Here is a 19253-nt window from a genome sequence, read left to right as displayed (position 1 = left end):
ATAGAAAAAAGTATTTTTTAAGGTATGTATTTATTTATTTATTTATTTATTTATTTATTTATTTATTTATTTATTTGACAGAGAGAGAAACAGCGAGAGAGGGAGCACAAGCAGGGGGAGTGAGAGAGGGAGAAGCAGGCTTCCCGCCGAGCAGGAAGCCCGATGTGGGGCTCGATCCCAGGACCCTGGGATCATGACCTGAGCCCCAGGCAGACACTTAACGACTGAGCCACCCAGGAATCCTTAAAGTATCTTTTAACATTGCTGGGACCCCGGTAGCAGAACAGGAAGTTTCTGTAAACGGCAGACACCACCTCTGCGTCCCTCTCTCAGGGCCAGACACTGCCCGATGGAATTAATGACCTATTCGTAGGTGGACGGGGAAAAGCTTCCACACTCGGTGCGCTCGGGGTGCAGGTCCGGGGCCGGAGTTGTGGGTGACCCGGAGGAAGGCGCTTCAGTGTGCTGGTCTGTGAAATGGGCTCCTGAACGCCGGGGCGAGGGGAGCGGTGGCCCGGAGCCCAGGCCTCGCCCCCTCCCGCTCTCCGGCGCCCAGGGAGGGCGGGGGGCCCGGCTGGGGAGGCGCCCAGGCTGGCACGCCGACCCCTCCGCCCGCGGGGTCTCCGGAGGGGGCGGATCGCACGAGCCCGAGAGCCCGGAGCCGCCCAGGAATTTTGGCTCGGGCGGCGAGCATTTCCTACGGGCGGGCCGGCGCGGGCCCCGGGGGCAGAAGCTGCGCTGCGCTCGGCCGGCCGGCAGCATGCGGCCCCTGCTCTGCGCGCTGGCCGGGCTCGCCCTGCTCCGCGCCGCCGGTGAGTGGGGCCGGGCCGGGCGGGCCGGGGGTGGAACCGAGCCGGAGGGAGAGCAGAGAGCTGGAGAAGGGGGGACGGGCCAGGGAGTGGGGGGATTGAACAGAGACGTGAGAGCCACAGAAAGGTAGAGAAAGAGTGGGGAGACCCGACGCCCCGAGGAGAGAGAGAGGAGGCAAGGATCGCAGGGAGGGAGGTTAAGTCTGCAGGGTGGGCACACATCCCCCCAGTACCCCGGGGCCAGCTGCCTCCAGAGGGCCTGCAGAGGCCCCCAGGCCTGGGGTTACGGGCACTGCCTTAGAAGCTGAGTTCCGGCAGGCGATGACCCAGGCCTGGACCAGCACGGCCAGCGGGCAGGCAGGCGACCCCAGGAGAAAGGCCACGGCTTCACCTGCCCTCTGGCCGGCCCGGAGGGCTCTGCGGTCTGGGTGCGGAGGCCAGTCACCCTGCTTCCAGAGATCTTCCCTGAGGGCCTGAGCTGCCTTGGGTGATGGGGGGTTGGGGAGCTTGGGGTGCAGGAGGGAGAGGCCCTCTGGTTCTCCACCCCGCTGGGGGCCTTGCCTTGCACCGTCCCCTCTCCCCTCCCCTGACAACAGCCTTAGTGCTGCCCCTTCTCAGGTGAGGCTCAGATGGGGCGGCTGCAGAGAGCCTTATTTATTTATTTATTTATTTATTTATTTATTTATTTATTTATTTGACAGAGGGAGAGAGAGAGAGCACAGGCAGGGAGAGGGAGTGGCAGGGAGAGGGAGAAGCAGGCTCGCCGCCAAGGAGGGGGAGCCCGATGCGGGACTCGATCCCAGGACTCCAGGATCCTGACCTGAGCAGAAGGCAGTGCAACCAACTGAGCCACCCAGGCGCCCTGCAGAGAGACTTCTTGCACACAGATGCTCACTGCACCACCCCGAGACTCTGCACATCGTGTGGTACTTCACAGTTTATAAGCCACACTCGCATTTACCCAGAGTCTCATGCAGTCCTCAGCTAGTGGCAGCTGGTGCTCATCCCAGCAATATAGGTGAGGGGAAGGCTCAGGTCTCCCCAGGGGTTCCGAGCCAGAGGCCTCACCAGGCATCCAGGCCTCCTACTCCCTCAGGGGGGCCCTTGCCCCTGCCAGGCTGCTCACCCATCGGCCCAGAGCCAGAGGATGTGAATCACACAGGTGAAGTGCCCTGCCCCTAAGACGGAAGCCTCCCGCCCCGGGGCCTTTCAGGACACAGCCCACTGTGGGAGTGAGCGCCCAGGGGCAGGGTGGAGGCCAGTGCTGATCCTGGGCAGCCCCTGGCTGAGTTTCTTGGGTGAGTCGCCTTTCCTCTGGGAGACTGTTTCCTTCTCTGTAAGCTGGGGAAAATGATACCCACTCCAGAGAGCTGGCTGCAGGAATTGAGTGAAAGAAGTCCCCAGCATGGAATTCAGCAGGTTGGCTCCCCTTCTCATCCCCTCAGCTTCATTGATCTCTCTGAACCTCAGTTTCCCCACCTATTAATTACAGAGGACGAACAACCGCCTCCTCACAGGCTGTGTGAGGTGTGGCTGGGACTGTGCTCAGCACAGAACCCACAGTGCAGGTCCTTCTTTCCCCCTACTTTCCCCCCTTCCTCCCCCCGCCCCTCCTCCCTGAGTCCCCACCTCCAGGAGTTGAGGGCACAAAGCCCAGTCTGTGCTCCCCTAGAGGGAGGAGTTGGCTACCGCCCACTTTCTGTGGCCCCTTTAGTCGTGACTGGTATATACACTTTAATTTAAAACCCTTTTCAAACATTACTTCCTTTCTGATTATGCACGCTCCTTGCTACAGATTTTTTTAAAAGGGGGAAAGGTAATATAATCTCACCCAGAGTTCACATATTTTTATGTAGAATCTTTCAGACTTCAGACAATTTACCATTGTTTTTCTTAACTTTTGATTATGAAATCTCTCAGATGTAAAGACAAAAGAGCATGGTGAACCCCCATGTACCTCCCACCCCGCTTCAGTGATACTGATTCGTGGCCAGTCTTGTTTCCTTTGTCACCCGCATTCTTTCTCCTCCCTCCAATAATCTTAAAGGAAATTCCAGGCATCATATATTTTCATCCATAAACATTTCCTTAAGTATCTCTAAAAGATAAGTAATCTTTTCTTTTTAAGTTTTATTTATTTAAGTAATGTGTATACCCAGTGTGGGGCTTGAACTCAATGACCCCAAGATCAAGAGTCACATGCTCTCCCAAATGAGGCAGCCAGGCGCCCCAAAGATAAATAATCTTTTAATAAACATACCTGCAGTACCATTATCACACCCTAAAAAATGGATGATAGTTTCTTTTTTAAAAGATTTATTTGAGAGCGAGCAGGGGGAGGGACAGAGGGAGAGGGAGAAAATCTCAAGCAGACTCCCCACTGAGCGCAGAACCTGATGCAGGGTTTGATCCTGCGACCCCAAGACCACGACCTGAACCGAAATTAAGAGTCAGACGCCCAACTGACTGAGCCACCCAGGTGCTCCTGGACAATAATTTCTTAATATCATCAAATATCCAATCAATGTTTAAATGTCCCTAATTATGTCATGTTGTTACATTTGGCTTTGTTTTATCCAAATAAGGTACACACATTGCTTTTGGCTGATATTTCAGTTATGTTTCTTTTTTTTTTTTTTAAGATTTTATTTATTTATTTGAGAGAGAATGAGATAGAGAGAGAGAGCATGAGAGGGGGGAGGGTCAGAGGGAGAAGCAGACTCCCTGCCGAGCAGGGAGCCCGATGCGGGACTCGATCCCGGGACTCCAGGATCATGACCTGGGCCGAAGGCAGTTGCTTAACCAACTGAGCCACCCAGGTGCCCCCAGTTACGTTTCTTTTAATATGTAAGTTCTCTTCCCCCTCTTTTCCTTAAAATGTATTTGTGGAAGCAACTGGGCTGTTTGTTCTATAAAGTTCTCCACATTAGATTTCAGCTGACTGTATCTGCCAGGAGTCTTCTAAATGTTCTTCTCTACCCCGTATTGTCTATAAACTGGTAGTTAGATCTAGAAACATCTGCTGTTATGCAAGAATACGTTAAGATGGTTTGTTGCTTTGATTACTACTGAAGTTGGGCTTTTTCTTTAAATGCATATAGGTCATTTCTACAAATTCTTGCGAATCGTCTTAGACTTCTCAATTGTGGTACTGTATTGGTCTGTAAAAACTCTTTATGTATTGATGGAAGCAAACTGCTTGTGATACTTATAGAGCCCTTTTTAAAAATTAAGGTTTCTGCTGAGTTCCTTTCCTGTTTTCCTATCAGAGGGGTCTCAAGTCCTAGAGCCTGGTCCTTTTACCAATTGTCACCCATGCCTTGGGGGCCTTTGGGTGTGCTCTCACTGCCTACCAAGTCCCCATGGCCATCTGTCTTCCATGGGGATTCTGCTTTCTGCTTCGAGTGAAAGAGGAAGAGGCTGAAGGGCCGTTGTGAGGGTCATGGCATTCTTCTTACACAAATGGATATTGTGGGAGTGAACCACTTAAAGACAGTTTGATCCAAGGCACACATTTGGGCTCTTGGGGGGCCCCAAGACAGCTGCAAAGATGTCATGTGAACGGATCCCCTTGGCCCCATTCCTGTCCAACCCCTCATTTTGTAACTGTGTCCAAGTTTGTTTGCTCGCCGAATGACAGGCCGGTAAGTTAAGAGGCAAGAAGTTGGGGTAGGAAAGTGACTTTATTGGGAAAGCCAGCAAAACGAAGAGATGGTGGACTATTGTCCCAGAGAACAACCTGTCTGAGGATGAGAGTTGAGCTTCTTTTATGTTAGGAAGAGGGGGAAGTGGGAGGGGATTGGAGTCAAAAGATGACTGATGTCTGCATTGAAAAAGGTCCTGTCGAGGCGTCTGGGTAGCTCAGTAGGTTAAGCATCTGACTCTTGATTTTGGCTCAGGTGGTGATCTCAGGGTCCTGGGATTGAGCCCTGTGTCGAGCTCTGCACTCGGGAGTCTGCTTGAGATTCTGTCTCTCCCTCTGCCCCGCTACCCCCACTCTCTCTCTGTCTAATATAAATAAATAAGTCTTTTTAAAAAAAGGAAAAGGTCGTGTAACTTCTTTGTCCTTGGTCAGTTGATCTTTGCGTGTAGGAATCTGGTCACATCGTTCCTGTAAATCTTAAACATAGCATAGTCAACTCTGTACGTACTTCTGTGCCTCCTCCAGTGAGGTAGGTTTCGGGTAAGAAAGCAGTTTTTGTAAGTCTTGGTTGTAAGCAAAATTCCTTTAATGATTAACATGCCTATGTGCAGGGCAAAGCAGAAGTTTCTAAGCTACAGGTCACAGTGGCAAGGGAAATAGAAGCAACATGGAGTCAGACATGCTAAGTTTCTCCCTCTTACACAGGAGGCAGCTGAGACCCCAAGATAGGAGGCCCTTAACTTACAAAGGGTCACATCACAGCTAGTGCACAGTATAGACCGTGTCGGGCAGGGAGGATTCAAATCCCATCCCTACGGCCTAGTAGCTGTGTAATCTTGGGCATGTTATTCAATCTCTTTGATCTTTGGTTTCCTAATCTGTAAAAAGGGAGGTAAGAGTACTGAGCTCTTAATAGATCAAATGAGATAATGTACACAAGCACTCAGCAGAAAGCTTAGTACATCATGAGTGATCACTAATCCATAGTAACTTCCAATATAAAGTATGGTTATGCCTGTTGTAAAGGTGAAGAAACAGAGTCCAGTGAGGGGACTGGCTTCTAAGAGAGCACAGAGAGCCGGGTCAGCACTGAGCCCTCTGTGTCCTTGTTGGAGAAGTTCCTCCCAAACATCCCTTGGGCCCTTGTAGAGGTTTATTCCTAGAATAGATGCGTCTCATCCTGAGAACTGGTTGAAGTGATCCAGCAGAGAATTGGCTCCATGTGGAGAGGGGGAGCCCTGGGGAGCAATCTCTGCCTTGCTCCATCTTCAGCTGCCCTGGTGGCTGCCCCATAGGGCATTTGCACATCACTTGGCTGTTCCGAGGCATCTTCATGTGCATGATTCCCTTGAATCGTGCAAAGTAGCAAACCAGCAGTCCTGCAAAGTAGACCTGGCGGGGCAGATCCCTCATTATCTGCAGGAGGGGCAAAGAGCACCATCAGTAAGCCCGGAGGTGGGACTGCATCTCTAACACCAAGCCTTGTGAGCTTTTCACAGCACACCGAGAGAGGTTCATTCTGGATGGCTTCTTAGACCTCCTCCACCTTGTGGGCTTTTGCAGTCTACCTCTGAACTCATACATGAGAAAAAAAATAAACACGTGCAAAGTTGAGGGGGCCCTTTGTGATAGTAGCCCAGCTTACCTACCACAATCAGATACTGAATGTACTGGAATGACATTGATGTGCTCTCAGAGTGATCAGCAAGACTCAGATCCAAGGAAGACAGGAGGACGTGTCTCTCCCAAAACAAAACCAAGACGTGCTTCAGAATCTGAGCTCTTTCTTGAGGGGCTCAAGGTTCTCTCTCTTGGTTTAGCAGAGCAGTTCCACATTATTGGAGCTCTTCATGTAATTGTTTGAAAATAGTATTCTGCTTTAAAAAATAAGTTTAAAAACCACTGATGGTTTTAAATGAATCAGAAATTTTAATACAAATATTGTATGTGGTAAATTTTATTATTCTGTTATATTGTATGTGGTCAAATACAGTTAACCCTTAAGTGACAAACATCACTGGTCAAAGTGGAGTGTCTTCGATGATTCAGAAGTCACGGCAATTTTCAGGGTCGCCTCTGAGAAATTACGTGTTGTCACAGAAATCACTTGACTTGTACGTGCTTTCTTAGTGTTTAAGCCCCAGATACAAAAGGTCTCCTATGCCTTTATGGGGGAGAGGCCATACTTCCCGCCTCAGAGGATGGGGACCCGGTGGCCATGTCTCTTTAACTGGAGAAGTGAGCCCAGCACCTCCGCGGGGCCTCCGGCCTCCACCGCAGGCTGCTCTCACCAGAACACTGTGTTCCACCCATGGCCGCCATCCAGGGTGCACATAGGCCCTGAGTGGGAGCCGGGCCAGGGAAAACAACCCGGCTTCCAAGAAGGTCCATTTCCCAACTGGCCGGGGCAGGGCGGGAGCACAGGAAGGAAGGGAACATGGAGAACCACAGCCTTGGCTCCTCAAGCATGCTCACGGCCACCCTGCAGCTTTCCCCACTCGTGAGCACCCCAACAACCCCGTGAAGCAGGCATCACCCTGAGCCCCTTCCCACGGAGCTCAAAGACATGGAAGACAGCCAGCTCGTGCCTTGTGGGCGCTTCTGGTCCAAGAAGCAACTTGTCCTTGACTCACACCAGCTCTGTCCTTGTAGCTAATTTATGAGGCCCCTCAGCAAGACAGACCGGCATCCCGCATGGACTACCTGGGGGGTCAGTGCCTCAGGCCTCCCCACCCCGTGTTAGCAAGGGGTCGGCAGAGGCTCAGCGAGGAGAGGAAAGTTTCCCATAGGCCCACGGCGATTCGTGGCCAGGCAAGGCGAGAACGGGGGTCTCCTGGGTGTTTCCGGCCCTTTGCGCGGAGAGGTCAGTGCAGGGGTGAGGGCCCGGCTGGCTGAGGGAGCAGCAGTGCGGGCTCGGAGTGAGGGCCCCGCCCCGGCTTTCTCCCTCGGATGAGCTCACGGACACTGGTGCTGCGGAGCCCAGGACGCAGTCCTGTCCAGATGTGAGGGATTCGTGCTGTGCGATGATGCGGAGAGCAACCTCAGCCAGTCCTTTTCCCTGGAGGGGTTTTGGAGCCAAGTTAGACCTCATTGCAGACATGTCGAAAACAGGATGTTTTAGGCCCGCGGAGGGGAGTAGACTTGTGTTGTTCATGACTTACAGGGCTGGCAGAGCCTCACACTTGGCCAGCCAGGTCAGACTGCTTCCTCCCGCCCGAGCTGGGTCTGGGAGAGGGCAGGCGTGGCTCCGGGGAGAGCCTGGGCTGGAGGGGTGTGTGTGGACCCACACCCCCACTGGGCAGACCCCCTTTTCACGGACAGCCCTCCCTGTGGGTGAGAGCAGCTCTTCTTGCCCCCAGGGAGTCCTTCCTCTCTCAGCTGGGCTCCCCGGTTCTTTCAGCTGAGACAAACGAGTCAAGCTTCCGAGTCCCTTCACCACAGCCGCCTCTAGCCCTGCTTCTGCCTCTCAAAGGCCCAGAACGGAGCACAGCCCTCCAGGTGGGGTCCCTCAGGCCGCCCCCGCCCTCATCCTGAACATTTCCCATCCACGCATGCGGCCCACGATGGCTTCTGCTTTTTGCTAACAACCCCATCAGACAACTGGCTTTTATTATGGAACATTTCAAATCATATATACAAGAGAGAGGAGTGGAATGAACTCGCATGTCCCTATCACTCAGTTTCAACAATTATCCATCTTGGCCAATCTTGTTTGGCTACTCATGTCTCCTCCCACTCCCGGGCCTGGATTACTTTGATGTGAACCCAAGACATCTTAGCATTTCATCTCTAGGTATTTCAGTATGGATCTCTAAAAGACTCCCTTTTAAAAACAACCAGTACTCATTCCAGCCACACATAGATGGAAAAAATAACCAAAGTACCACTGTCATGTCTGCCCCCTCCCCAAAGTCAACAAGACCATTGTCTTTTGAAGAGGCTTTTCGAAGTTCAGTGGAGGGAAATAATGAAAAGGAGAATATAGAAACAAATTGCTCTCCATAAAAGATGCTCATAGTAGAAGGAAGTTTTGTCTCTGCTCTCGGTTCTCATCCCTACATTGAAGAGTTGGGACCCAGATAGAGTTGGAACAGGAATATCTCAGGATTGTGTGTGTGTGGGGGAGGTTCTGGCAGAGCTCTGGAAGGCCAACTTGCTGAAGTGGGGTCAAGAGAGGGCCAGGGTGACTGGGGTCCGGTCATTTGCTGACCACGTGACCTTGGGCAGGTCATTCAACCTCCCAGAGTTATGCGTTCATCACCAGCAAAATGGCTCGCCATCTCTGTCCTTACCTCAAGATCTGCCAGCCTTCTGGGTGATTCTGTATGTCCCCTTGGGCAACCCAGCCAACACCAGGGTCTTAGAGTTACGACAGTTTTGCACCTAGATAGATCAAGTCCAATAATTCTTGCCCCCACTCTGCCTCAGATGCCCACATCCATGACCACAACCTTGCTATTGTCACTAGGAAGCTGCTCCACCTCTCAGAGCTGAGACTGCAATGTCTGTCACCATTCCTTCCTTGTGTTACTCCATCATCTTACCAAGACCTCCAGTAATGTCAGCCCCTCCACTTCTCCCAGTTTATTGGCCCTCTCATTGGCCCCCTTTCCTTCCTTATCCAAGCTAGACTCCAGAGCTCATCCCCTTAACTCCATGCTGGTCAAATCATCAATCCTTTGCTCCCTTGCTCTCCCCCACACTGTCAGACCCCCAGCTTCCACTCCATCCAGCCCCCTGTCCTGGCCACTCTGTACCCAGCCTGCTCGGCGGCTCGCTGGGGGACTGGCTTCCAGCGTTCCCCCTGGTGTGGGGTCCTTCTCTTCACCTCCTTTTGAAGCCCTCTCTGTATTCGAGGGCCCTCCCCAGTGGTCTGTTGATAAAGTGGCTCGCAAAAACAGAGATGAAGACAAAAACAAGTCATTTGCTGGTTTCCATGATGTAAATACTCTCACCGTGCCTCCCATTTTCATGGCTGTGTTTAATAGCCCCACGCACAGAATTCCTGAAAGCTTCACAACTAGCTTCCTCTTTCGTAAGCCAACATGCATTTCCAGCCAACGATTCCCCTCTTCCTTTACAGAGTGAAGAGAGGCCAGCAGGTGAGAACTCACTCCACTTCTTGGCCCTCTGAGGAGAGGTCTGCCTTTACCAATTCTGCTGCCCCCCCCCCCCCCCTTCGAGCACTGCTTCTGCCCCCCACCCCCCCCCCCCCCCCCCCCCCACTGCTGGGTTCCCAGCCTGTCCTCTCCTCAGCTCTACTGTCCTTCAGGCTGTCAGTGTGGTTGTTTCTTCAAAGAACAGAAACAACAACAAGAAACATTCTGTAGACAATGTGATCTGATTTCCCTTCCTTCACAGCCAAGCTTCCCAGGATCCCAGTTTCTACCTTTGGACCTCTCTTTCTCTCTCGTCCCACGGCATCTAGACTCTGCTTTGCCTTCACTACTCCGCGAACAATGCTGGGTGGGATTTAGCAATGACTTTCTCATTGCTCTGTCTTTCCATCCTTATCTCGCTAGACTTCCCTGCTGCTTTAGCCCATGCTGACCGCCTCATCCTCAGTGAAGCTCTTTGCTTCGCTTCGTTTCGGGGGCAGTAGCCTTCTTCCTGAGCGTCAGGGTTCTCCAAGGTTCCAGCCAACTCTGATGCCCTATAGGCGTCTCGGGGCCGCCAACGCTGAAACCTGAGCTCAGAACCAGGGCCCTGAGACTTCTGGTGTGAGGACTGGTTGGTGCCAGAAGAACCAAGGAGGAACCAATGTTGGGGAGAAAAGTGTTGAACCAAGAGCCGAACAGGATGAACCTCAGGCTTTCCACTTACTCACTGTGTGACGCTGGACATAGCATTTCACCCCTCTGTGCATCAACTGGGGATCTTAAATAGGTGGTTGTAAAGGTTGATTGAGTTCACACATGTGTTTAGCGTACTATGTGGTACACAGTAACTACTCATCCAATGTCCGATATTACTAACTAGTCACCAACGTCAATGCGATGGCTAAAATATCTCCTCCTCCTCCATCCACTACTCCTACTGCACTGCCTTGCCTCATAACTTCTTACACTGACTACTGCAATAACTCCCTGACTTCACAGACAAATCCCTCCAATCCATTCTCTGTATGTAAAAGAATTCGTATATGACCATGTGACTCTTCTGTTGAAATAAACCCCCAAATAAGGTTTGTTTATTGGGGCAGCCGGCTTTGTGTCCATGCTCACTCTCCTCCTGTCCGCCCTGTACTTTCCAGCCACCCCAACCCCCCTGAGGGTTTGGGCACAGAACTGTGCCATTTTATGCCTTTCCCTCTTTGCACATGCCATTCTGTCCGGCGGGAACACTTCCCCCCTTCCTTACCTTACAGAGTTCAGGTAGCACCTCCTTGAAGAAGCCCACCTGGCTATAGAGGTGACCAGGGCCATATAGAGACAAGTGAGTGACTGGGGCAGCCCCATCCTCACGCCCTGACCCACACTCAGCCTCCCTTTGCTTCTCTTTGTGACTGTTTTCAGGACCCACCTCGTGGAGCCCAGTGCTTTGCAGGGGTCTCTAGTGTATAGGAAATGGTGACAAGGCTTGTTTTCCCACAGCTGCTGAGCCCTTTGTGCCCTCCCGTGGAGACCCGGCCTGGAACGCAGGGTGTGACAGACACATGGCTGTCCACGACCGTTTAGACGTCATAGAGGAGGTAATCAGGGTGACTTGGGAGGACACGCAGTTTCAGGACCACCTGCCAGGCTGGTAGCTTTCTAGGGCTCAGGAGAAGCTTGCTTTGGAAAATGGGGGGAAATCCAGGCCAATCCTGCTCCCTGGCCACCGTGTGAAACATGTCCCTGCCCTACCAGGGCTGTTTGGCTCACCAGCCCTCAACAGACTCTGCCTCTGCAGGGACCTTGCTTCCATCCAGCTCGAGATCTCCACGTCATTACACACCGAGACGGTGGACATTCAGTCACTGGGTTTTGTTACACAGCCATGGTTTGTAACACTGGGGTCTGTAAAGATTTACACTTTACTTTCACAAACCTTTAACTGAAATTTAGCATTCCCATTCATTATAAGTAGACAACAAACCATGTAGTATTACCAATACTGTGACTTTGTTCTCAATAGAAATCACAGATAATTTCATCCCATTATAGTTGTTGTGAATATATCAACGTATCATTCATCCTAATCAGCATGTCAAAATTACAGTAGTTGTTAGACCTGATGTTAGATCATGTTATTTAATGAGTTAATTAATACATTTTTACATCAAAGATTTAATATTTAGTACTTGAATAAGGTTTTAACGCAGTTGGGGTCCGTGGAAATCCTATATGCTTAATTTCTTTTCGGTTAAAGTGTGTTTCTGAGAAGGGGTCTGTAGGTTTCACCAGACTGCTAAAGGGGTTCATTCAGGAAGAAGTTAGGAACGCGGACGCGGACTAAAGAACGTTTCAAAATCCCAAACCTGTCATTTGGCAGAGTGGCCACCAGGGGGCGGGGCGACAAAAAGAATGTGGGCTCCCAGTGAAGTCCGGAAAGGGACAAAGGAATCCCAGGGTTGCTCCGCGCCTGGCTGTGTGACTGAGGGAGTGTGTCGCTTTGTGCCAGAGCCAGGAGCAGCCTTAGAGAGTGAAGCCCTCGGATTCTGTCATCTGGGGACCCGAGAGGCTGCACAAATTCAGAACTGGCACTCAGTTCTCTCCCTGCTGCGCCCACTGGGCTGCCAGGTGTCCCTTAGGATGTGGCTGTTGAAGCAAGACATGGCACCACTCTCGTGCCCTACTCCTCCTGTCCCTCGCTCCCCCCACGCCCCGCTCCCGTCTCTCTTGTTCTAGACGGTGGAGAAGACAGTGGAGCACCTGGAGGCAGAAGTGAAAGGCTTGCTGGCTCAGCTGGAGGAACTGGCCTGGAACCTTCCCCCCGGGCCCTGGGTCCCCGCCCCCGACCTCCTCGGAGATGGTGAGCGGCTCGCGCAGCGGAGGGGACAGCTCGGGCTGGGGATGGCTGCCCACCACCGCACAGGTGTGGCCTGGACAAGCGGGAGAGGCCTCAGCTCCTCCAGGGGCCGAGTGGGGAGGCATCCCCCAGCTCACCCAGTGAGTTCTGTGCCCCCGCCCCCGCCTGGGGGCGCTGCAGCCCGGCATCTGGTCAGGGCTTCTGGAAGGGCTGGTGCAGTTCCCGTGCGTCTGGCCTAGCACTGCCCGGGACGCAGAGCCGCCGCCTCCTCCGCTGGCCGTGTGCCCGCCTCAGAGCTCCGGGGCTCCTCTCGGGTCTCTTGCAGGGAACCCGTCCTGCGCCACCACAGAGCCCTCTGATGGGGCGTCGGAGGGGGTTGCCCCCTGCGCCCTCCCCGTGCCCTGTGTTCCCTGGCATAGGAGTTCCGGGCTCGGGGAGGGGCGTGCAGCACTCCCGAGCTGCCCCCTCTCTTTCAGATCGCTTTGGAGCCCTGGAGCCTGAGCTGCCCAGCACCTGGAAGTGACCCACTTGTGGGACAGCTCTCCTCCGAGGACACAGCCGTGCCTCCGGGCCTGCCTTCCTCAGCTTGGTGCAAAATAAAAGCTGCTCCCCTGGCCCCCCGTGTCTGCTGGCAGTGACCCCTCTAGCCACAGCCCCTTCTCCATCTACTCCCAGGCCCTGAGGCCCAGGTCCTCCTGTGGGCGCAGACGGGGAGACCTCAGGCGGCCTGTGGGGCTGCCCTCCCTATTTATGGGGGCAGACAGGGCGGGAGTGGGCTCAGAGCTGAGGCACCTGAGGCCCAGGTTAAGGTGACACAGCGCAAGGGCCCTCAGAGTAGCCTCCCCACTCAAAATGTGGCCACAGATGAGCAGCAGTAGCGTCACCTGGGAGCCTGGCAGGAATCCAGAATTTGGGGCCCAACCCAGAGATCCCGCATCAGAATCTACATTTCGGTGAGATCCCCAGGGGATATGTGTGCAAATTTGTGTGCAGTTTTTTAAAGTATTCTATTGAGGTAAAATTCACACAACATAAATTTCAGAATTTTAATCATTTTAAACTGCACAAATTCAGCGGCTTCACATAGTTGTACGCTAATTCCAGAACATTTCCATCACCCCCCCAAAGAAACCCTGTACCTATAAGCAGTCACTTCCCATTCCCCTCCCACCACCCCTTGGAAACCACTAATATTTCTATCTCTATGGACTCGCCTATTCTGGACATTTCATATAAATGGAATCATTCAATACGTAGCCTTTGTGTCAAACTTTTTTCCCCCTGAGCACAATGTTTTCAGGTTTCATCCATATTGTAGACTGTATCAGTACTTCATTCCCTTTTATAGCCGAGTAATATTCTATTGGATGGATATGCCACATTTTACTCACGCATCAACTGATGGACATTTGGATTGTTTGCACTTTCTGGCTATTATGAATAATGCTATAAATGCTATGAATATTTAGGTACAAGTTTTTGTGTAGACATGTTTTCATTTCTCTTGGGTCTCTAACTAGGGATGGAATTGCTGAGTCAAATAGTGATTCTACGTTTAAGTTTCTAAAGAACCATCAAACTGTGTTTGCACAGCGCTATACCATTTTACACTCCCGCTAACACTGTGTATGTAAGGGTTTTAATTTTTCCACATCTTCATCTGTCTTTCTGATTATAGCCATCATACTAGGTGTGAAGTGGTAACTCATTGTGGTTTTAAGTTGCATTTGCCTGATGATGATGAGCATCTTGCGTTTCTTGGCCATTTGTCTTTTTTGGAGAAAGGTCTATTCAAGTCCTTTGCCCATTTTTTTTTTTTTTAAAGATTTTATTTATCAGAGAGAGAGAGAGCATGAGCAGGGGGGAGGGGAGAGGAAGAAGCAGGCTCCCACTGAGCAAGGAGCCTGATGTGGGACTCGATCCCAGAACTCTGGGATCATGACCTGAGCCAATGGCAGACGCTTGACCGACTGAGCCACCCAGGCATCCCTCCTTTGCCCATTTTTAAAATTGTGTTGTCTTTCTGTTGTTGAGTGGTAAGAGTTCTATATGTATTGTGGATACTAGGCTTTTATCAGATATACGATTTACAAATATTTTCTCCCATTCTGTAGGTTGTCTTTTTACTTTCTTGTACCTTGAAATACAAAAGTTTTAATTTTCATGAAGCCCAATTTATCTATTTTTTTGTTGTTGCTTATGCTTTTGGTGTCATATCTAAGAATCCATTGCCAAATCCAAGGTCATGAATATTTATTCCTGTTTTCTTCTAAGATTTTTATAGCATTAGCTGTTTCATTTAGTTCTCTGATCTATTTTGAATTACCTTTTGTATATGGTGCGAGGTGGGGATCCAACTTCATTCTTATGCTTGTGCATATTCAGTTGTTCCTGCATTATTTGTTGAAGAGAATACTCCTTCCCCATCAAATGGTTCTGGCACCCTTGTCAAAAATCAATTATGCACAGATGTTTAGGTTTCTCAATTCTGTCCCATCCATGTGTCTATCTTTATGCCAGTATCACATTGTTTGAATTACTGTAGCTTTATATTGTAGCTTAAGTTTTGAAATTAAGAAGTGTGAGATCCCTGACTTTTTTCAACACTTTTTTTGTCTGTTTGGGACCAGGCCCTTGCAATTCCATATGCATTTTAGAATCAGCTTGTCCAAGTCTGCAAAAAGGTAGCTGGAATTTTTATAGGGATTAGATTGAATCTGTAGATCAATTTGCAGACTATATGCCATGTCAACAATACTAAGTCTTCTAATCCATGAGCACAGGATGTTTTGTATTTTTTTTCAGTGTACAAGTCTTACACTAACTTAAATTCATCCTTAAATATTTTGTTCTTTTTGATATTATTATAAATAGGACCTTTTTAAAAAAAATTTTATTTATTTGAGAAAGAAAGAGAACACAAGCAGGGGCAAGGGGGGAGGGGGAGGAGAAGCAGACTCCCCACTGAGCAGGGAACCTGATGCGGGGCTCGATTCCAGGACCCTGAGATCCTGACCTGAGCCAAAGGCAGATGCTTAACCCACTGAGGACCCAGGTACCCTATAAATAGGATCTTAATTTCATTTTCAGATTGTTCACTGCTACTATATAGAAACACAGCTGCTTTTTGTATTTTGATCATATATCCTATATCCTGCAACTCTGCCCAATTCATTTATTAGCTCTACTAGTTTTAGTGTAGATATGACTTACAATTATCTACATAAGATCATGTCATCTGTGAATAGGAAGTTTTACTTATTTCTAATTTGTATGCTTTTTCCTTTTCTTGCCTAATTGCTTTGGCTAGAGCTTTCAAAACAATGTTGTTTGGTGTCGTCTTCAAATCATACAGGAAAAAAAAAAGAGCTACAAATCAAAAAATATATTAATAGTAATGTTTATGTTTACCTAAGCAGTTACCTTTACTAACGTCTTTTCTTTCTTCATGTGGATTTGAGTTCCTGCTCGGTATCTTTCATTTCAGCTTGAAGGACTTTTAGTGTTTCTTATAAGGCAGGTCTACTAGCAGCAAACCATCTCCATTTTTGTTTATCCAGGAATGTCTTCATGTCTCCTTCATCTTTAAAGAATATTTTGCCAGATGTAGGATTCTTGGTTGACATTTTTTTTTCTTTCAGCACAATGAATAGGTCATCCCACTGCCTTCTGTCCTGCATGGTTTCTGACAAAACCCTCTCACTGAGACTTTTTTTCTCAGGCGTTTGTCTGGTTGCTGCAGACTTTCCATTAGTTTTCAGTTTGGATAAAGTTGATTCTCACAGTTCTTGCCATCTTATTTGTTGCTTTTGTGTAGGAGGTACATTTTGGAGGTCCCTACTCCACTGTTTTTGCTGCCTACACTCAAGTTTAAGAAGCTCTGATCTTGTCTTTTCATTTTACAAAGGGACAACAAAGGCCCAAAGAGGGGACTACTTCAGGGTCACAGAGCAAATCAGTGGCTGACCTGAGATCAGGACAGGATACCTGACTCCCAGATTGGTGCTCTTTCTGCTTCAGGACAATGTCAACTCTTACTGTAGGAAGGAACCAGGTTAGAGCGGGCACCAGTGTTGGGCCAAGGGGAGCTTTCCAAGGAGTGAGGGCTGAGGGTAGGAGTCCCTTGTAGAGCTGAGGGCTTCACTGACTGCATCTTTTACTGAGAAGGTCCCTGTAAGGGGCCAGGTAGAGGACTGAGTAATGATGTCCCTATCTCTAAAGGAATACAGCCAGAGAGAGCTTTCAGGTTCGATGGGGTGAAAATTTAAGCTGTTATCTGCCTGGGGAAGATATCATATGTGATGATTTAGCTTGGTTTCTGTTTCTAAGTCTGACTCCACTTCCATCAGCCAGGGCAGGAAGGAACTGACAGCAGAAAAAAGGGGCTAAGTCCTAAGCTAGAGCTGTAATTGCTTGCCAAAGCAAGAGGAGGGACATGGCATGGTCACCCAGCTGTTGCCCTGACCATGGGCATTTGCAGAGGTTCATCTTTCAAATCCCTCTTTCCAAAGCTGGGAGTAGACTTGTCCCATCTTCCATCACCTGACTGAATTCCAAACACAGGCTGCCTCCACCTCACCTGCTGCCCTCTGTGTGAACGAACACCTTTATCTCAGAAGTTCTGTCTCAGCTTAGGGGCATTTAGATCAGCATCAGAATGACAAGGCAAGCAGGATACAGAAGCAGTTTCCTGACCCCCAGGCCTGCTCAGCTCTGTGAGGTTGGGGCCCGGGGACCTGCATTTTAACAAGCTCCTCAGATGATCCTGACGCACACTAGGGTTTTCAGAACCACGACTTGAGGACCATTTCCCCATCCACAACGTAAGCACCCTTATACAGCCCAATATACAGCAAGGATGGTTTCTTTAATTTTGTACCCAAGACAAGTGACTCGTTTGCCTCACCCTAGTCCCGGTCCTGCCCCTAACACAATGTTCCTTCCAATGCCCCACAGCTGCTGAGAATTCACTCAGGGCTCAATTCACCTGGTATCTCATCCTCTAGTAGTTCTTCTGGAAGTGATGTTAGATGTGTAGCAAGAACTGGTCTTGACTAACACCTCCAGGAAGCAAAACAACGACAACAGCAACAGCAACAGCAACAACAACAAACACCACCCAGTGTAGTTCTCTCCCAGAAAGAGATGACCTGTAAGGTTGAAGGTCTCCCTCCCCGTCTTTTTTGTCCGGAGCATAATCAACAGAGTTAATAACCTCCCATTGACCTTGGAAGGCAGTAAATGCCTTTACCCCTGGAGAGAACCCAGTGAAAAGTTCATGCTATCCTCCAGCCCATACTTACTATGAGTTGGGTCCCATGGGCATGACCAAGAGAGCAGCTTTGGGGACAGGAAGGTAGAGAGAAACCAGGACCCAGACCAGGGTGAACACAGATGGTCCCCAAGTGTGTGGACCAGGGGTCTCAAACTTAAAGGCCTACAGGGGCCAAATAGGTAACATGCAACAGGGAGTGGTAGGGCCTGTGGCAAAACAGAGCATATGCTTAAAGGGGGCAGCTGCAACTTGGCTTCAGCAGCTCCTGGTCTGCAGGATTGCCAGAATTTAATTTTTCAAGAGAAGCCAGAATTCCAGATTTTTAAAAAATATAGAATCTCTCAATACCTAAATGTTGGCAATAAATCAAATGCCTGAAAACTCTTTGAGGACCAAAGTAAACGCATGTACAGTCAGAAACTTCCTGCTGGACACCAGGGTGCCTCTGGTGAGACAAGGAGGCAAAGGAATGTCACAGAACATCTCCAGTCTCCCTAGAGAGGGGCTGAATGTGGGCCCCGGCACAGCTCAGCAGTCTGCCGGGGTCTGCCCGGGTGTGTGGCAAGTTATCATGCCAATCAGTCCATTCCACCAGGCAGGGCCCACCTGGCACCCCAGAGCAAGGAGCCTGCCCTAGGGGAGCCCTCAGCCAAGCATGCAGGGTCTTGTTCGAGAGGCTGCAGGCATGGAGGCAGAGGGACCTGAAGCGAAGAGCGGGGCCTACCATCGATTCCAGTGCCCATGGCAACTTCTCTGGCTCAGGCAGGTGGGTCTAGGTGGAGCAGGCTAGGGTCTCGCTCATGGCTGCCCCATGACCGTTGGGCCATCCTCTCCTCTCTGTATGTCCAGGGGAGAGTGAGGGGGGTATTCCCAGGCAGACATCTACTCTGGGGACAAGCCATTCCTTGGGGTCCCTGCCAGGGCCCAGCTGGCTTGATCTCCCACCTCAGTCCCTGAATTCTCTCCTTTCTAAACTCCCAACAAAGGAGGTCAGACCCCTGGCCAGCAAGGCAAGCTCCAGGCTTCTGGACAGAACAATGATGTCTGGAAACTCTGCCCCTTCTGGACTCACCCTCTCCTACCCGCCACCAGCCAAGGGGCCAAAGGCCCACCAGGACCACAGCCAGGAGCACCCTCTCAGACCAAAGGGTCCCTGGGGGGAGGCACCAGTTTTGTGCCTCTCTGGGTTGTCCCCACCCTCCTCTCCAGCATCTGGCCATGAGGCCTACCCCAGGAGTCATGCATATGCCCTCCTGCCCGTGCCTCTTCTTCAGGACCCGGATGAAGGACTGCACTCTTCCTACCTCATCCTTGGTGGACTATACTGCACCCGCATCTGAGCAAAATCCACACACCTCTTTAGCATCTGGGTCCTGAGCATGGATTTCAGGAACCTCCCTTCTCATTCCTTACAACCCGGGCTACCGTAAATGACCTATGCTCAGTTTCCTGAGCATAAGTTTCTACTTAAAGTCACATAAATTTTCACTGGATATTAAGGCCAGAACCCTGAGCTACAGGCAGGATCATGAGGCAGAAGAAAACAAACTGGCACCAGGGAAACATTTCCAAAATG

The 19253-nt window shown here is 50.4% G+C and overlaps 1 protein-coding gene across 1 annotated transcript; it reads left to right on the top strand.

The window, feature by feature from the left end:
* Positions 1–693: 693 nt before the first annotated feature.
* Positions 694–13651, top strand: PLAC9 (placenta associated 9). Its single transcript, XM_021699862.1, has 4 exons — positions 694–812; positions 11046–11143; positions 12282–12405; positions 12879–13651. The coding sequence occupies exons 1-4, from the start codon at positions 761–763 to the stop codon at positions 12923–12925; spliced, it is 321 nt and encodes a 106-aa protein (XP_021555537.1). The 5' UTR covers positions 694–760; the 3' UTR covers positions 12926–13651.
* The last annotated feature ends 5602 nt before the right edge of the window (positions 13652–19253 follow it).

The sequence above is a fragment of the Neomonachus schauinslandi genome, chromosome 6 (assembly GCF_002201575.2).
Source record: "Neomonachus schauinslandi chromosome 6, ASM220157v2, whole genome shotgun sequence".
NCBI lineage: Eukaryota > Metazoa > Chordata > Mammalia > Carnivora > Phocidae > Neomonachus > Neomonachus schauinslandi.
This window is presented reverse-complemented; position numbering and strand designations above follow the sequence as displayed.

Bases quoted from the DNA above. Each gene is read 5' to 3' on its own strand.
- PLAC9 (XM_021699862.1), top strand. From the start codon at position 761: ATGCGGCCCCTGCTCTGCGCGCTGGCCGGGCTCGCCCTGCTCCGCGCC. The intron at 11,144-12,281 runs GTAATCAGGGTG...CTCTTGTTCTAG, and splicing joins GTTTAGACGTCATAGAGGAG to ACGGTGGAGAAGACAGTGGA. The intron at 12,406-12,878 runs GTGAGCGGCTCG...CCTCTCTTTCAG, and splicing joins CCCCGACCTCCTCGGAGATG to ATCGCTTTGGAGCCCTGGAG.